The 19,219-nt window shown below is 49.8% G+C and overlaps 1 protein-coding gene across 1 annotated transcript; it reads right to left on the minus strand.

The window, feature by feature from the left end:
- Window positions 1-572: 572 nt before the first annotated feature.
- On the minus strand, window positions 573-2,764 carry LOC135981727 (myb/SANT-like DNA-binding domain-containing protein 2). Its single transcript, XM_065585643.1, has 2 exons — window positions 1,840-2,764; window positions 573-1,241 (listed from the first exon to the last, which is right to left on the minus strand). The coding sequence occupies exons 1-2, from the start codon at window positions 2,378-2,380 to the stop codon at window positions 778-780; spliced, it is 1,005 nt and encodes a 334-aa protein (XP_065441715.1). The 5' UTR covers window positions 2,381-2,764; the 3' UTR covers window positions 573-777.
- Window positions 2,765-19,219: the final 16,455 nt, after the last annotated feature.

The raw sequence follows: 19,219 nt of genomic DNA on the forward strand, positions 1-19,219 counted from the left end.
GAACTCTGCTCTGTTTCGAAAGCTGGAGGAAGGGACTTTCTTCCCGGACCAGAAAGTGACCATTGGGGATGTTGAAATGCCTATCGTGATCCTTGGGGACCCAGCCTACCCCTTAATGCCATGGTTCATGAAGCCGTACACAGGCAGCCTGGACAGGAGTCAGGACCTGTTCAACTACAGGCTGAGCAAGTGCCGAATGGTGGTGGAATGTGCATTTGGACGTTTAAAAGTGCGCTGGCGCAGCTTACTGACTTGCTCAGACCTCAGCGAAAAGAATATCCCCATTGTTATTGCTACTTGCTGTGCGCTCCACAATATCTGTGAGAGTAAGGGGGAGACCTTTATGGCGGGGTGGGAGGTTGAGGCAACTCGCCTGGCCGCTGATTACGCGCAGCCAGACACCAGGGCGGTTAGAGGAGCACAGCAGGGCGTGGTGCGCATCAGAGAAGCTTTGAAAACGAGTTTTGTGACTGGCCAGGCTACTGTGTGAAACTTCTGTTTGTTTCTCCTTGATGAACCCTCCAACCCCCCCCCCCGACCCGGTTCACTCTACTTCCCTGTAAACCAACCACCCCACCCCACCCTCCCCTCCCGCTTGCAGAGGCAATAAAGTCATTTTTTTTTAACATTCATGCATTCTTTATTAGTTCCTTACAGAGGTAGGGGGATAATTGCCAAGGTAGCCTGGGATGGGTGGGGGAGGAGGGATGGAAAAGGACACACTGCATTTTAAAACTTTAAGTCTTATTGAAGGCCAGCCTTCTGATGCTTGGGCGATCATCTGGGGTGGAGTGACTGGGTGGACGGAGGCCCCCCCCACCGTGTTCTTGGGCGTCTTGGTGAGGAGGCTATGGAACTTGGGGAGGAGGGCTGTTGGTTACACAGGGGCTGTAGCGGCGGTCTCTGCTCCTGCTGCCTTTCCTGCAACTCAACCATATGCTCGAGCATATCAGTTTGATGCTCCAGCAGACGGAGCATTGCCTCTTGCCGTCTGTCTGCAAGCTGACGCCACCTATCGTCTTCAGCCCGCCACTTGCTCTGTTCATCCCGCGATTCAGCCCACCACCTCTCCTCTCGTTCATATTGGGCTTTTCTCATCTCCGACATTGACTGCCTCCACGCATTCTGCTGTGCTCTATCAGCGTGGGCGGACATCTGCAGCTCCGTGAACATCTCGTCCCTCGTCCTACGTTTTCTCTTTCTAATGTTCACGAGCCTCTGCAAAGGAGAAACATTTGCAGCTGGCGGAGGAGAAGGGAGAGGTGGTTAAAAAAGACACATTTTAGAGAACAATGGGTACACTCTTTCATTACAAGGTCGCATATTTCGGCTTGCAGGCAGCCATCGTAGGCCACAGTGTTTTGGCTTTTTTAACCTTCTTAACAGGCGGGAAAGGTTGCAAACAGCAGCGCATTTCCCATATCAAGGATGAATTGGGTTGTCCATTTAAAATGGGGTTTCAATGTAAAAGGAGGGGGCTGCGGTTTCCCGGTTAACATGCGGCACAAACACAAGTAAACCACCCCCCCCCACACACACACACACGATTCTCTGGGATGATCACTTCACCCCTCCCCCCACCGCGTGGTTAACAGCGGGGAACATTTCTGGTCAGAAGAGCAGGAACGGGCGCCTCTGAATGTCCCCTTAATAAAATCACCCCATTTCAACCAGGAGAGCTTTCTGGAGATGTCCCTGGAGGATTTCCGCTCCATCCCCATACACGTTAACAGACTTTTCCAGTAGATGTACTGGCCGCGATTGCCAGGGCAAAGTAATCATTAAACACGCTTGCTTTTTTTTTGTAATGTTTACAAATAGTTACAAAGTTACACTCACCAGAGGTCTCCTGTGTGCCCTGAGGGTCTTGGGTGAGTTCGGGGGTTACTGGTTCCAGGTCCAGGGTCACAAACATATCCTGGCTGTTGGGGAAACCGGTTTCTCCGCTTCCTTGCTGCTGTGAGCTACCTACTGTACCTCCATCGTCATCTTCCTCGTTCCCCGAACCGTCTTCCCTGTGTGTTTCTCCAGTGAGAGAGTCATAGCACACGGTTGGGGTAGTGGTGGCTGCACCCCCTAGGATCGCATGCAGCTCCGCGTAGTAGCGGCAAGTTTGTGGCTCTGCCCCGGACCTTCCGTTTGCTTCTCTGGCTTTGTGGTAAACTTGCCGTAGCTCCTTAATTTTCACGCGGCACTGCTGTGTGTCCCTGTTATGGCCTCGGTCCTTCATGGCCTTGGAGATCTTTTCTAATACTTTTCCATTTCTTTTACTGCTACGGAGTTCAGCTATCACTGCTTCATCTCCCCATATGGCGAGCAGATCTCGTACCTCCCGTTCGGTCCATGCTGGAGCTCTTTTGCGATCCTGGGAGGACTCCATCACGGTTACCTGTGCTGATGAGCTCTGCGGGGTCACCTGTGCTCTCCACGCTGGGCAAACAGGAAATGAAATTCAAACCTTCGCGGGTCTTTTCCTGTCTACCTGGTCAGTGCATCTGAGTTGAGAGTGCTGTCCAGAGTGGTCACAATGAAGCACTGTGGGATAGCTCCCGGAGGCCAATAACGTCGAATTCCGTCCACACTACCCCAATTCTGACCCGCAAAGACCGGTTTTATCGCTAATCCCCTCGTCAGAGGTGGTGTAAAGAAACCGGTTTAAAGGACCCTTTAAGTCGAAAGAAAGGGCTTCGTTGTGTGGACGTGTCCAGGCTTAATTCGGTTTAACGCTGCTAAAGTCGACCTAAACCCGTAGTTTAGACCAGGCCTAAGAAGAGAGTTTCTGTAGATCTTCTTTATTTACAATTTTTTATCTAATAATGTCTGAGAAAATATTGCAGCTGGATTTGCAACAAATTAATGAAGTGTTGGATTTGGTTGGTTTTTGTGTGTTTACCCAGAAAGACTAGGCAAAGTGGAAGTACTGGTCTAATATTTGGCAGGGTTAAGCCCAGAAAGGAAGCAGGCAAATACCTGTCTCAGTGTAACAGACACAAAGATATGTCACTTGCAATGACCCAATCAATATTTTGTCATTTATGTATGTTGAACTCCCCCTGCCCCTGTTGCTTATTTAAGAACAATTTGAAAAAGGAAAGGGTGGGAGAGTATGACATATGCGAGTGATTTGTACAGAAATAAATCTTTAGGTCAAGTAGTAGCACATCCTAGACTTTTCATAATGGTTTAATGCTTGCATAAATGTGTCACATGGGGTGACATGACTTATTTTGTTATTTATATCAGGTCAGCCCCAGTTGCTTATTCATGAGCCATTCCCAAAAACAAAAGTGGGGAGGAGACGGAAGAAACTAAGCTTTGGATCGGGGAGTGCCATATCCAGGTCTCTTCAGCACAGTCTAAATTTGGCAGGGATGTGTCGGTTGGGGGTGACTGAGAAGTGTCTTGTCATTTATGTCGGTTGAAACCACAGTTCCTTATTGAAGATCACTTGCCAAATGTGGGGAGAGTGGTGGGGCAGGTTGGGGTTGTGTGACACAAGCCAGCATTTTGCACAGAAATGAAGCTACAGGTCAGGGAGTGACATGTTCTCTGGAGCCTTCATAATGGTCAAATAGTTGCATAGATGTTTCATTTGAGGTGTGATCCAAAAGGTATTTTTGTCATTTACACATCATCAAGAGGCAATACCATCATGTGAGACTGGGGTCTTGCTTGCATCTCAGAAAAGTGTATCCTTAAAAGCATGACTATATAGTGTTTTAAAGCTCAATCTAGGGTTTGATTTGAGATTTCTAAAAAAATAAATTTATACAAATTAATTATTTTTATTATTATTTTGGCCTTTGAATAAGAAACCAACCAATAAGGATCCTAGCCTCATGGGATCTTGGACTTACTGAAGTCAATTGAAGGGATTTCACTCTCTGTGTTTGCACAGTACCTAGTGTAGTTGGATCCTAATCAGAACTATTAAGCATTACTTCAATACAAATCACAAATAGAAACCAGAATAATGAGGTACAGGGAGGTTAGCAAGAAGAAGAGGTGAAAATTAGAGGTATGTCCAAAGCAAAGCCTTTAAACCAAGAAAGTGAGAAGAGCAAAAAACTCCATGAAGTCCAATGGGGACTTCTCCATGTTACATGGGAAGTACTGACTGCTGGGCATGGTATAAAACCTAAGATAGAATTAGCAGATGTTAATTGAGCCTCAGACACTTATGTACATGCTGAACGACATACATGTAAGTGTCTACAAGATCAGGCTTCAGAGTTTAATTTTCAAAGATGCTGAGCACCCACAACTTCAGCTGCAGTCAGTAGGAGTGGCAGGTGTTCAGTCAGTGTCTCTGAAAATCAACACTAACTGCCTTACCTAACCTGCCACAGAGATTCAGTGCTAGAGCCAGCAAAGAATGTTTCACTCATAAGTCCTGGAGTTTTGCCCAGCAGCTTACCTTTGACTAAAATCAGTGTTGAGATAGGAGAGCAAGGGGGAATGAAGGGGAGGTTACTATGGGGGGGAGGGATGATGCAGAGAGTCTTTTTGTATGGCTTGCTTTGAGGGGGGTATTCATGTTTCAAGAAAATGTATATGTTGTTGGCTTGTTTTTGTTATTGATCACAGCACTAAAACGATGCTGAACTTTCAAACCTCCTGCTTCAAATGTAGTATGTTCTCAAAGATGGATAAATTGCTTGGAAAAATATTTTACCAGTTTACATATAAAAGGTGTAAAGCTAAGTGCTAGTAAAATGGTACATCTCACTGAAGGTTTTTCCATTCTTACTGTAGCCCTTTGTCAATTGGCAGCGGGGTTTGCTCCAGAGAGTTATCAGTGCAGCAATGAGCTCGGTATAAGAAGACTCCTGCACCTACACAGAGCCTCTACTGAAGTGAAGAGCTTGCAGTCAAATTATGGGGGCTCCTATAGGGTGCAGTATCCCTTACTCAGGAAGAAAAAATACATTGTCCATCATCAGCTCCTAAAAGCTAAGCAAGATTGAGTTGCGAGTTGGTTCCAGTACTGCCAAGGAATATTTAGTGCTGCAGGAAGAAAATGAAAATAGGTGTAATTCTTCCCCTGAATCAGTACCATACTAATGCTTCAGTATGGTGTTAGGGGTGTTGTGCTGCTAGAAGTGCCATCTTTCAGCTGACACCTAAACCTCAAGTTCAAGTAATCTCTGGTCATTAAAGGGTGGGGGGGCGGTGCAAGTGTAAGGGGACTGTTGCCCCCTTACTAATACTCAGTGGGGGTGTTTTGGTTGGCTAGCTCCCAGCACTAAAAGGGGAAGGGTCGATGGTAAATCAGGAGCCTGAGACTGACTGTCCCCAGGAACAATGGGGAGAGGCCAATGCTCCAGATCAGCCTGATTGACAGGGCGGGCAGGCTAATCAGAGAGTCAGGAGGCCGGGGGGTCCCGTCCTCCGTGTGAGCTGGAATGGCCTGAGTCAGACAGAGTGGGGCCGAGCTAAGGAGAGAGCAGGGGCCCGAGCTGAGCTGCTGGGAGCAGAGCTGCAGCCCCAAAGCCAGAGCACAGCCCAGAGAGAGCAGCCCTGCCCTGGGAACAGAGCTGTAGCAACCAGAGCCAGAGGGGCCAGACAAGCAGCCAGGAAGCAGGTCAGAGCTGGGAGCAGAGTCACAGAAGCAGCCTGCAGAGCAGAGCTGTGCTGGGGGCAGAGCTGCAGCACCCAGAGCCAGAGAGGCCAGAGAAGCAGCCCAGGGAGCTGAAGGCAGAGCAGCAGCAGCAGCCGTGCTGAGGCAGAGTGGAGCTGGAGCCGGGGCTGGAGCAGTCCGGAGCCGTGTGCAGTCCGAGTGTGGTGAGCAGCTGGGGAGAGTGAGGGGGACCCTGGGCAGTGGGCCCAGCACAGGGAGACGCCTCAGCCAAGAGGCCTTGCAGGCCAGACTTGCAGGGGGGTCATAACCCCGACCGGGCGGGGTGCGACGCTGGGAAGAAGGGTCCTGCCACCTAGAGCCTGAGAGCGTGTGGCCACCACCAGAGCAAGTGTCCAACCCACAGCGTCTCTGCAGCACAGACAGGGCCTGAGAAGCAGGCCTGGGACCTACAAGGAACAGACTGAACTGCCCTGATGTTCCAGAGACACTGTTTGTAATGTTCCCTGCCACAGAGCAGGGTGATGTGTTTTCCTTTAACCTTTCCCATTTTTCCTTATTCTTTTTTAAAATTAATTGTTAATTAAACAACTTGTATTTGCTTTAAATTGTATGAAATGATCAGTGGGTCAGGGAGGTGCCCAGTACAGAGAGAGTACCCCGGAGTGGGGACACCCTAGCCCCTGTCCTGGGTGACCACAGCAGGGTTGGGGGTCGAGCCCCCCAGGAATCCTGGGCCCAGCCTTGTCGGGGTTTACGAGGACACTGCCCGACAGGAGAGTGGAAGGGGAGTCCTCAAGGGCAGGGAGGCCTCTGGGTAAAGGAAGTAGGAGCGAGGACTCGGATCCTTTCGCTAGCCCACTTCACCGGGGTAGTGCAGAAGCCAGGAAAGTTCCCCACAATAGCGGGACCATTCCCCCGCTTACACAAGCCTCTTCCCAGTGGGGGGCTAGGCATAAAATCCCACCACAGGGCCCAGCTCCTCTCTGTGGCCCCACCCCATCTGGCCCTCCCTCCTCCTCCTCTCCCCTCCCCTCCAAGGCACTGCCCCGTGGCCAGGCCCGATGCCAGAAGCTGGAACCAGGCAGGGCAGGGTGGCTGCTGTGCGCTCACCCATCAAATTCTCCTGCTGCTCCTGGGGCTGCAGCTGCTCCTCAGCTCCCTGCTGCCCTTCGACTGTTCCCAGCTGGTAACGGCTCCCTGGTTGGGGTGACCCAGCTCTGGAGCCGACAGAACCCTCGGGAAACTGTGACTTTGGGGGGTAGGGCCCAGGAGCCCAGGCAGGAACAGGTCAGTCCAGGCCGCTGTGACCTGTTGGACCCTCCACCTGCCCTGGACGGCGTGCCCCAGTGGGTGGAGACATGGACCAAGGGCTGCTCTCGGGCTCCCCACCCAGGCTTACTCCAGCGCTGCTGCTGGCAGTAACACTGCCTTCAGAGCTGGGCCCAGCCAGCAGCCACTGCTCTCTCCACTCTGCCTTCAGAGCTGGGCGGCTGCTATGGAGGAAGCGGGGGAGCTAAGGCAAATTTGGGGTGGCTATAGTCCCCACAAGCCCCTCCTAGTGCTGCCCTTATTAAAGGGGTTTCTACTCTTCCCCCCCCTCCAAAATTTCCAAGTGTTTTACTCCCTGTGTAACTCCACCAGTGGTAGGCTGGTCACTGGCACGTTTTAACGACCATACAGTGATGCTGTATGACCACAATTTTTATAGTGGGAGCACTGAAGGTGGAAACCATGTATATGGATTGTTATTACTACTTCAAGCCAGGGAGTGCAGCAGCACCCCTAGTTCCAACACCTATGTGACCATATCGTCTAACCTTGCTGTGTTCCTTCCATCCTTCCACCCACAGGCCATTGGCTTTAAACCTTCAACAAATTTTACCATTTCACTGGGCCTTGAAGCTTAACATACTTTCTGGAGGAGAAAATGAATGACTCAACAGATTGATAAAAGACTCTAAAAATCTTTCACTGTGTGATGTAGTTAAGTGAGGTCAACTGCAGGTAGGGTATAGTGTTGACCGTATCTAGCTACATTGTGGTAAAAACTACAGAGCCTCTTTTCCCTTAGGATTTTATAGCAAGATAGCTAATGCACATTAATTTTCCTATGTGAGAGGCTGGGCAAGGTCTTTTTTGACAAATAGTAAAGTCACCTAAAAATGCAGTTCTGTGGAGATCAGAACTATTTGCAAATTCAGATCAAATTCAGCAAGGAGTTTCAGCCCAATCAAAAATGAGGAAAACTTTTTCAAAAAAGTTGAAATAGTTTTTGATATTGTTGAAACAAACCATTTTGTTTTGAAATGTGGTTTTTGATTCAAATGGATATTTTAATCTGGTTAGTTGCTTATTTATTTTTCTTTGGTTTTTTTTTTTTTCACTTCAGACAGAAAAATCAAAAAGCTGGGTTTTGGTTTGAAATGAATTACTTTTTTTGGTTCAGCCATCAAACTGGAAAAAAAATCAGTTATTTGCTCAAATGTGCAAAAAGCACACCTCCCCACTTCTCCCTTCCAAGTGAAGACATACTCTAAGTCTCTGATTAAGATCAAGTCTAGATCAGTTGTCGTGGCCTTTATGTAAAATGAATTGGTGGTTTCAGTCCAGTTCCTAGTGGATGGGTGAACCTATTACAGTAACTATTAGTTGACAGTCTCAGTGAAGGACTGAATCAGAAGAGAAACTAATGTCCTGACCCTACTGTTTATTGAAAGAAGGTGCAGCAATCCAATCACCTCTAGTCTTATTTCTCAGTTCTACAGGCAGTCCTTCCAGCTGAGGGCTGAGACAAGCTGGTGAAGCAATGTAGAGAAACTTGCAAAGCGGCTATGTGTTCTGTAAAAGACATCAGGCTCCAATTTCATAGGCGCCGACTCTGTGGGTGCTCCAGGGCTGAAAAATATTTGTGGGTGCTTAGCACCCACTGGCAGCCAGCTCCTCCCCACCCCCAGTGTCTCCTGGTGGCCCTGCCAATCAACTCCTCCCCTTCCCGCCCAGGGCCTCCTGCCTGCCACGAACAGCTGTATCGCAGCGGGCAGCCAACACTAGGATGGAGGAGGAGGAGCGGGGTCGGGGTGAAACTGGGTGGGAAGAGGTGGGTGGGGGCTTGGGAAAAGGGGTGGGATGGGACAGGCCCTGGGGCAGAGCGGGGGCGGAAAGAGGTGGGGCGAAGGTGGTATCTTAGGGGAAGGGCTTGGGTGGGGGCGGGGCTTTGGCGCAGTGGGGGTGGGAAGAGGCAGGGTGGGGGCTTGGGAGAAGGGGTGGGGTGGGACGGGGCCTGGGGCAGAGTGGGGGCAGGAAGAGGTGGGGTGGAGGTGGGATCTTAGGGGAAGAGGTTGGGTGGGGGCAGGGTTTGGGGCAAAGTGGGGGTTTGAGCATCCCCGGGGTCCGGAGGAAGCCAGCACCTAATTTAGTACCTTCATACCAGAACCAGCTCCAGGGTTTTTGCCGCCCCAAGTGGCGGGGGCGGGGAGGAGAAAGCCGCGATCGCAATAGCGATCGGCGGCACTCCGGCGACAGCTCCACCGCGCCACTTTCTTCTTCAGCGGGAATTCGGCGGCAGGTACTTCCCTCTGAGAGGGACCTGCTGCGGAACAGCCTGACGTGCCGCCCCTTCCCCTTGGCTGCCCCAAGCACCTGCTTGCTGGGCTGGTGCCTGGAGCCAGCCCTGCTTCATTAGGGTTACCATATCTCATAAATAAAAAAAGAGGACCCTCCACGGGCCATGGCCCCGCCCATTTCCCCACCCCTAGCCCCGCCCCAACTCCGCCCCTTCCCCCACCCTAACTCCGCCCCCTCCTCCCTACCACTCCCAGCCAGGGGGAAAGGGCTGCCCCAGTGCTACCAGCTTCACGGTTTGCCGGGCAGCCCCCAGACCCTGCGCAGCTGGAGCCTGGGAGGGGAAGCGCCCAGCCGGGGGCGCAGGGTCTGGAGGCTGCCCAGCAAACCGTGAAGCCGGTAGCGCTCGGGCTTTGGGCAGCCCCTATGCCTCCGGACCCTGCGCCCCCAGCCGGGCACTTCCCCTCCGGGGCTCCGGCGGCTCTGCGTAACTTACACTGTATAAGTTACACAGAGCCGAAGAGGAGCAGAGCCCCCGCAGCTGGAGGCTCTGCTCCTCTTAGGCTCTAAGAGCCGGGCTGCCCCAGCGCTACCGGCTTCGGGCAGCCCCCGTGTCTCCGGACCCTGCGCCCGGGAGGGGAAGTGCCCGGCTGGGGGCGCAGGGTCCGGAGGCAAGGGGGCTGCCCGAAGCCGGTAGCTCTCGGGCAGCCCGGTTCTTAAACAGAGCCTCCAGGGGCTGCGGCTCTGTGTAACTGACACTGTGTCAGTTACACACAGCCCAGGGGGCTGGAGGCTTTGCTCCTCTTTGGCTCTGTGTAACTGACACTGGGTCAGTTACACAGAGCTCCAGCCGCCCCCGCTCTGTTTAAGAGCCGGGCTGCCCGAGAGCTACCGGCTTCGGGCAGCCCCCGTGCCTCCAGATCCTGCGCCCCCAGCCGGGCACTTCCCGTCCCGGGCTCCGGCGGCGCAGGGTCTCCAGGCACGGGGCTGCCCGAAGCCGGTAGCTCTGGGGCAGCCCGGCTCTTAAACAGAGCCTCCAGCGGCTGGGGCTCTGTGTAACTGACACTGTGTCAGTTACACACAGCCCCGGCGGCTGGAGGCTCCAGCCGCCCCCGCTCTATTTAAGAGCCGGGCTGCCCGAGCGCTACCGGCTTCGGGCAGCCCCGTGCCTCCAGACCCTGCGCCGCCGGAGCCCGGGAGAGGAAGTGCCCGGCTGGGGGCGCAGGGTCTGGAGGCACGGGGCTGCCTGAAGCCGGTAGCGCTGGGGCAGCCCGGCTCTTAAACAGAGCGGGGGCGGCTGGAGCCTCCAGCCGTCCGGGCTGCGTGTAACTGACACAGTGTCAGTTACACAGAGCCGCAGCCGCTGGAGGCTCTGTTTAAGAACCCGGCTGCCCGAGCGCTACCGGCTTCGGGCAGCCCCCCTGCCTCCAGACCCTGCGCCCCCAGCCGGGCACTTCCCCTCCCGGGCTCCGGCGGCGCAGGGTCTGGAGGCACGGGGCTGCCCGAAGCCGGTAGCGTTCAGGCAGCCCGGCTCTTAAACAGAGCCGCCATTTTCCCGGACATGTTCGGCTTTTTGGCAATTCCCCCCGGACGGGGGTTTGACCGCCGAAAAGCCGGACATGTCCGGGAAAAAGAGGACGTATGGTAACCCTAGCTTCATACACAACAAATTCCTTTGGTGGCTATCCTGCACTCAGTTCTTTTGATTAGTTTTTATCTAATTAATATGATAGGGTTTTCATTCAAGAGCTACTGTTTTCCAGAAAACATGGGTAGTGATGGAAAGTAAGACAGATCAAGCAACAACCTCTCAGCAAGTTTCTCATTCTCCTTTGCATCTGTGCATTGCACAACTCATGTTTACGACTGTGTGCTCAATATGGCTCTCTTTAGTTTACACCTGTGAGGCCCCATGCTCAGAACTCTCTGCTGCTTTTGCAGCTAATTAAAATTTTTCACTGTGCAAGCACACAAACAATAAAGATGCTAACTCAAGTTTTCTGGAGCTGACGACACCTGAAAAACCAAGAGCAAAATAAACAAACAAGCAGAATCAGGTGGCTGAATTTGTGTATTTATAGACATTCATTTGCTTTGCATCATGTAGTCCTTACGTTTTGGTATTATTGCTTCTGCTGCTGTGGTGCAAGACTTGCATTTGCAAATTCCAATAATATTTGATTTTAAAATCAACAGCTGATAAAGCATGCAATTTCTGTGAAGCTCAAGGCATGGTTTTTCACTGCTTTGCCCCTGATTTGGTAGCATTTTACACCCATCCCATTCAGTTATAAATGAAGACTGAAAGTGGAAGGCAATGGAGAATCAGGCCCTAACAAAGTGTGGATTAGCCATTTTTTAAATGTGCAATGTTTCCTGTCCTTTTCAGCAATTATTTATCCATCATTACCTTAACAAGTGGATCACATGGTTGTAAACTGATGCAACATATTAATTTGCTCCTGTTTGCTATCTGGTATATAGTCTGCAAGAGAATAAAATTCAAGATCCCTGTTGTACCCATCCCTGCTTCCCAATTTTCATACATTTGATGGAGGAGATTGCATTATATTTCTTCATGTTATGTTCTAAACTTCAGTTTAGCGTGCTGAACAACCACTGTTGAACCTTGATAAGCCAATGGTACAGCCAGTCTAAATCCAAAACTACTATAAGTACATTTGTTGCAATGTGTTTTTTGGAAGAGTAAACTTCAGAGAACCTTCAGAGAATGTGTCGCAAAAGCATTGTATGTTTCATATGTATCTGTGATGGCACACAGGTTACAGCAGTGCACCCCCTTTTAGTAGCTAGCAGCCCAGGTTAGCCCAGCTTCACTTCCTTTCACCCAGCTTATAAACAAGTCCAGACAGACCCTTTTCATCAAAGAACACCCATTTTCCAAGGGTCTCATTTATTAACTAGAGCCATAAATTGGAGCTTACTCAGCTACACCCAGGGACATTCATTAACTCTGGCTTAATCCAACATGCAGTCTCTAGCTCCTTCCTTTCAGAGACTCTTCTTTCCTGTGCCTATAAACAGTCTCTATTTCTGGAACCTTCTCAGTTCCTTCTGTGGGTTATGCCTTTCAGTCCTTCTTTACAGGGCTGGCTCCAGGCACCAGCTTGTCAAGCAGGTGCTTGGGGCAGCCACTCCGGAGAAGGGCAGCAGGTCCAACTATTCGGCAGCAATTCAGGGGACGGTCCCTCACTCCCGCTCGGAGCGAAGGACCTCCCGCCGAATTGCCACAGCAGATCGCGATCGTGGCCTTTTTTTTTTTTTTTGCGCCACTTGGGGCGGCAAAAACCCTGGAGCCGGCCCTGCTTCTTTAGGCAGAAATCGCCAGCTCTCCTGTCTGGAACTGGGATGTAATATTAGTTAGTCCCCTCACTGTCTCCTTAAACAGGAGTCTCTTCAGCTCTCTGCTCCTGGTTATCAGATTTCATGGCCCTCCTTAGAGAGCCATCACCTCTCCTCTCTGGAGCTGAGTTGTGTTTTAGCCAGCAGTAAGGCCTTTGCCAGGTTCTCCCTCAGCTGGCCCCTTTTCCTTTATCAGATTTCAGGCTGCCTAGCAGGTTAGCCTTTCCCTGCTGGTGTCTACTCTGCTCTGAGAGAGGAGACAGCCTTTATGCCTTCCCAGTTTATCCCTAATGGGTTAGATGCGAGGGGACCCTTGCACTGCCCGCTCTGCCCGGCTCCAGGCAGAAAGAAACCATGACAGAATTTCCTCCCAAACACATTCCGGGACCACCTCCTCTCTCCCAGGTCCTTATATATATAAAATCAGACCTTTCAACCTCTTAAAGGGCCAATCCCACATGCCAGGGTGAGTTGACCATTAGGCACCACTACCCTTAAGGGACAGACTACCCCATCACAATATCAGAATAAGTAAACACTGAATTACTGCACTCGGACATAATTTTGCAATGATAGGACTTAATCCTATTCCCATTTAAATCAGTGAGAGTGGGAATAGGCCTATTGTTTGGAAAAGCAGTGCTTTCATTATCATCAGCTTGTTTTTATTTCTCAAACTGGGGGTCATGGCCACCTTGCTCTTATATTGTTACATGAGAGGGGGCCTGAGCTAGAACCTACGAGGGAAGGGAGTTTTGGGGGCTCCTGAAGTGGAAAAACTTGAGAACCACTGCCCTAACGATATCACGATTTATATAACCAAATCCACATTGCTGCTGGTCAGCTGATTGATTCCAGCAAAAGGAATTTCAGGGTTCATGTTTAAGTTCTCCATCCCCAGCTCAAATTGATTTTATATATGTTTGTATTTCCATCCAGTGATCAATGAATACTATTGATTGCCAATGCTTTGGAAACAAACATAGTGCATGATGGGATCAATGATATTTTAAACAACATGATTGATTCTTCTTGTGATCCAGATGATCCGCAGTAAAAATAATAACATTTAAATGTCAAACAAAATATTTACATGGCAAATAATGGGTTGCGAAGATTAGCGCAGATGTTTTCAGAGAACTGTCTATGAGTATAGTATCAAGTGAACTTTGTTCACATGAGGCCTGGTGCTGTGAGGTTCTGAGCACCTTCAACTCCCGCTGAAGTCACTGGGGTTTGAGGGCTCTAGACATAGAGCAATGATGTATGGGGGATAGTGAGGTCCGCAGGACTATCGATGTAATTCCCATTTGTCTACCTCTGATTCTGCACTGATGTGACCTTGGGAAAGTCACGTAGATACTGAAATCTGTATGTTAAAACTGCACCCCCCCAAAGGTAACTGCATATGCATTTTGCATACTAACCTCTGGTTTCCATATCAGAAAATTTGGTTCCTCTATTCTTCTAGCTGCACGTCTATAAAATTGGCATAGCAACATGTGCTGTAGAAAAGGGTTTGTATGGTTTACTTCAATTTCTTATTTGTAGTATTCTCATGCTTCAAATGAGTCATCTTATGGTGAACGTCTACAGCGGTCAAGTAGAGACAGTCTGAATGGGGGAGAATTCAGTGAGTCAGATTGTAAATGATTGAAACACACAACCTGATCCTTCTTCATCAGTCAGGGGATACTTTAAAGTAAATACCGATTAATGACAAGGAGATTGATGTGCAATGTGGGATGTTCTCAGCGAGATACATGAGTTTGCTTGCTCATTTCTTTGCCTCCTTATCCTAGGAACACAGAAGATCGTGGTCCACATCCTCAGCTGTAGCCAAGAAGAGCATAGGGCCAATAGTTTGTTAATAACTATAACATAGGTGAAATACTTGGAGGCTGATCCTGAAAACAGATATTATTCACACTGGTGTCCTACTGACTTCCTAGGAGTTTCATGCAGTAGTTAGAGTCCTCGTATGCAGATCTGGTTTGTAGAATAAAGCTCTTTGTTTTTATTTTATACCATTTGTGACATTTCAAGTATTCCTTTTACAACACTTGGAGCTGAGGCAATTTTTTTTGAACAAATATATTTTTAAGGGTTATTTTACCCTGTGAAATAACACAATTTTTACTTTTCAGGTTAAGTGATTCAGTGAATACCAATGCAAGAGATCTGTAAAACACGCTTGAGTGTTTATATTGTATAATTAAAGTTCCCAGTGTATTAAGCAAACAGACTACAATGTTCAACACCAAGAAAAGGCTCCATATTTCTTTTCCACAGAACAGGTTTATTTTTTTCTACATTTTATATCCCTAGGTTCAGCTTTAGAATTTATGGTATCCCAAGTGGCACTAAATTATAGTCTTTATTTTGGGGTGAGATGTGAGGAGAGTTTTCAACAGGGATTTTCAGTGACAGAATGAACCCTTTAGGACTTAATTTCAAAGAAAAGATGCCAGTGGGATGCATTATTAAGAGGAAAGCATATGGAGCCAGAGGACAGAACTTTGCTTCTGAAATGCATCATATAATTACATTTCAGGGGAACCCAGAGCCTGCTATTATTGAAAAGCCTACATAAAGTGACATCATACATTTTCTTGGATGTGGCCAGGTAGGAGCTCAAATTGTATATTTGATGGGATTTAGGCAGGGCCGGCGCATCCACTAGGCGACCCTAGGTGGCAGGATTTGGGGGGCGGCATTTTGCCATCCTTGGCGGAAATTCGGTGGCGGGGGGTCCTTCCGCTCCGGGTCTTCGGCAGAAATTCGTGGCGGGTCCTTCACTCGCTCCGGGACCTGCCGCCAAAGTGCTCAGAAGACGCGGAGCGGAAGGACCCCCACCGCCGAATGCTCAGAGGAGGAGTGCTGCCGCCTAGGGAGGCAAAAACCCTGGCGCCACTCCTGGATTTAGGTGCCCAGATCGCAAGAGTAAAATATCAGGACACATGGGGATGGGGGCAGCCACAGGTACGCCGCCCCAACCACAGCCATTGGGGAGCGGGGTGCACAGCCCTAGGAAGCTGCGAGGGGGGCATATGGCCCCTGCTACAGCCCCTGTCACAAGCCACTGGGCAGGGGCTCATAGCCCCGGCTCCAGCCCCCGGCAGAAGCCATGGAGCAGGGGCGCAGGACCCCGGCTCCAGCTCCTAGCTGAAGCTGCAGGGCAGGGGCGCATGATCCCAGGTCCATCCCCGCCTGTGCTGCTGGTTCAGCCCAGCTGACAGTCACCCCACCTCCCAGCAGGGCCAGCGATTGTAGCCAGGGGAGGGTGCAGGGCATGAGGGAGTGAGTGTCTGGGAGGTCTGTGGGGGGGGTGCTGGGCTGTGCGGGGTGGAGGGTGCTGGGCAGTGGGGGAGGTTTGTATGTTTTGGGGTGCTAGACAGTGGGGGGCCTGTTTCGGGGTTGCTGGGAAGTAGAGGAGATCTCTGTGTGTCAGGATGCTGGGCAGTTGAGGTCTGTGGGGGGCACTGTGTAGTTGTGGTGGGTCTGTGGGGAAGGGCAATGGGTAGTGGGGGAGGGGGAAATCTGTGTGTGTTGGGGAACTAGGGAGTAGGGGGTTCTGTGGGGGACAGTTGTGGTGGGGCTGTGGGTGGGGAGACGCTGGGCAGGGGTGGTGGTGTGCAGGGCACTGTGCATTTGTGGTAGGGGGTGTAACCGTGTCTTCGTGGGTCACAACTGAGAATACTAAATTCAGGACAAACTGCTGAGAAATAGGGCAGACACACCCCAAAACTAGTGGTTATTCTCTCATGAGATATACCAAACCAGAAACAAAAGTAAACTTCTGTCTCACCACACTGGCTAACAAGAAGTCATAAAAGCAATTTCCTTAGGTATTCCAGTCCTTGTATCACCACCAAAAACACTAGACTTAAAGATGAGTGGTTCTTTAAAATCAATTTCATCAAACAAAAAAGGTTCTTCTGATCCCAAAGGATCAGCCACAGACCAAGGTCGATATACAACTCAGCTCCTACCCAATAACCACGCTGTTGCCAATCCTTTAGTATTTAAAATCTAAAGGTTTATTGAAAGAAAGAAAGAAAGAAAGAAAGAAAAAGAAAGGTGAAAGTTAAAATTGGTTAAAGGAATAATCAAATCCATACAATAATTGCAAAGTTTGTGGTTCAGGCTTGTAGCAGTGATGGAATAAACTGCTGGCTTAAGTCAAGTCTCTGGTTGCTTCCAAATCATTGGAAGGTCCTCAGAGCCTGGGTTAGAATGCTCCCATTAGCGTAAATTCATAGTCCAGAAGTTTGAGCAGGCAAGAGACTTGAACAGGAAAGAGGCAAAATGGAGATGTTTCCTTTTATAGCTTCTACCATGTGGAGGGAAATCCGTTGTTTCAAACAAAGCCCTCAGCACAACTAGTAAAAATGTACAGGTAGTAAGATGGTGTTTGGAGTCACATGGGCAAGTCACATGTCCATGCATGATTTCGCTTAGTCACAGCAGGAAAGTCCATTAAGTGTAGATAGGTGTCTCCCATGGTCCATTGTGAGTTAAGTGTTCCTTGATGAGCTACTTAATTTGAATAGTCCCTTCAAGATGTGCAGGCTAAATACCTTGTGGGCGTTACTGCAGCAAACATTTTTGAAATACAGGTATAGAGCCAATACTCACAACTTCAAACACAAAAATAATACATGCCTACAAATAGCATAATCATATTCAGCAAATCATAACTTTTCCATAGACACCTTACTTGACATAATTTGTACAAGTGTTGTTGCAATTATATAACAGTGGTAGCAACAATAATCTACATGGTCATATTTAATCAAATAATGTCACAGAGAGGTTGTGGGGGGCCACTGGGCATAGTGGGTCCGGGGGATGTTGGCACGGGAGCTGTGTGGCACGGCATGGGCCCGCTCTCAACAGGAAGGGGCACGGCTCGCAGCACAGGGCCAGGTGAATCAATGTGCGTCTGGACATGCCATGCATGCCTCATTGCCCCTGGCCAGCCCCCCCCTCCCCGCTTGCTGCTCGCCTCCTCACCTGAGGGCTGGGGCAGGGGGAGGATGTGTGGGGGTAGGGTCCGGGTGGCTCTTACTTGGGGCAGCTCCCGGGAAGCAGCCGGCAGGTTCCTCTGGCTCCTAGGGTCAGGGGCGGCCAGTGGGGTCTGCGCGTGCTGTGCCCACCACAAGCGCCGGCTTCACAGCTCCCATTGCCGGGAACCATGGCCAATGGGAGCTGTGGGGATGGGACCTGCGGGCGTGAGCAACGCACAGAGCCCCCTGGCTGCCCCTGACCCTAGGAGTCAGAGGGACCTGCTGTGGGCGGGGTCCAGGCGGCACTTACCTGAGGCTGGCAGTTCCCTCTAGCTCTTAGGGTCGGGGAAAACCATGGGGCTCTGCTCGTGCCTGCAAGCCCCGCCCCCACACTTCCCACTGGCTGCAGTTCCCAGCCAATGGGAGCTGCAGAGCTGGCACTCCTCGCAGGTGCAGCACGCAAAGACCCCCTTGGCCGACCTTCTGCCTAGGAGCCACAGAGTCCTGCCAGCTGCTTCCCTTGAACTGCGCGGAGCCAGGTAGGGAGCCTGCCAGCTAGTGTGATCAGTCCAGCCCTGCGCCAAATATCGGGACAAATGGCATCCTGACCATAGATCGGTCGGGATGTGGGACAAACAGTTAAATATCAGGACAGTCCGGATTTTATCAGAACATCTGGCCATCCTAATGAACTGCAGAGACAAAGGCCTGCCAGTGAGAATGCCCTTCACCAGGCTCTGTCAAACTTTCTAGCATAGTAATGGAGGCAGAGGGGAGGCAGAGAGGGAGGCAGTTTTTGAGATAGCTAGGGTGCAAGTCATTTAGATGTCACTGTGACACACTGTACCTCAAAATAGCACCCCAAAACCCACATATTCACCACTGCTATATGATTAAGATATGTTTTGTACAAAGTATGCCTTGTGAGGTATCATTTGGAAAGTTATAATCATTTATATGTTGAGCATCATTTTCTGTCAAAATCTATGTATCGTCATTGTCTATGAAGTTATGAGATTTTGCTATGATTGTTATTGAAATGGTGCGACTCCGAGAAATGCCCACAGACTAGCTCTTCAGTAGTCAAGTGTTAAGCGACCACCACCAGCCATTCACCAGCAGGCGAGTTGTAAACAAGAGATTTACAATTCACATGAAAGACAGTTGCTGGAGCACTTACAGCATGGGGCTGCCAACCCCCATGACATAGCAAGGATCTTTCCAGCACCTGGAGGAGAGTATAAAATAAGGGACAGTGACATCACCACTTCACCTCTCCTCCCCCAACTACACTGAAGGCAACAAGATTGTTTGGAAGACGAAGAAACATTTGAACTGAGGGGAGTGGTCCTAACTGGAAAAGCTCTCTAGTTCCCCAAAAAACCTACAGCAGTCTAGGCTAAGAGAAATGTTATTGCTTCAAATTGGAGTTAGCCTGATAAAGTTTAGGAAGTAGCTTGCGGTTCTTATCTTTTATTTCCTTTTGTAACCAATTCTGAACTTCTCTGCTTATACCACTCATAATCACTTAAAATCTATCTTTCTGTAGTTAATAAACCTATTTTAATCTTTTATCTAAGCCACTGTGGTTTTGATTGAAGTTTGGGGAATTTACTCATGTTCCAAAGGCTGGGGCATATTCATATCCTATGATGAACTAATTAATGAGCTTACTCTGATCAAGCAGGCCTTGAGCAGTGTAAGA

Source organism: Chrysemys picta, chromosome 2, assembly GCF_011386835.1.
Source record: "Chrysemys picta bellii isolate R12L10 chromosome 2, ASM1138683v2, whole genome shotgun sequence".
NCBI classification, from domain to species: Eukaryota; Metazoa; Chordata; order Testudines; family Emydidae; genus Chrysemys; species Chrysemys picta.

Bases quoted from the DNA above. Each gene is read 5' to 3' on its own strand.
- LOC135981727 (XM_065585643.1), bottom strand. From the start codon at position 2,380: ATGGAGTCCTCCCAGGATCGCAAAAGAGCTCCAGCATGGACCGAACGG. The intron at 1,242-1,839 runs GTGAGTGTAACT...CTCCTCCGCCAG, and splicing joins GGGCACACAGGAGACCTCTG to CTGCAAATGTTTCTCCTTTG.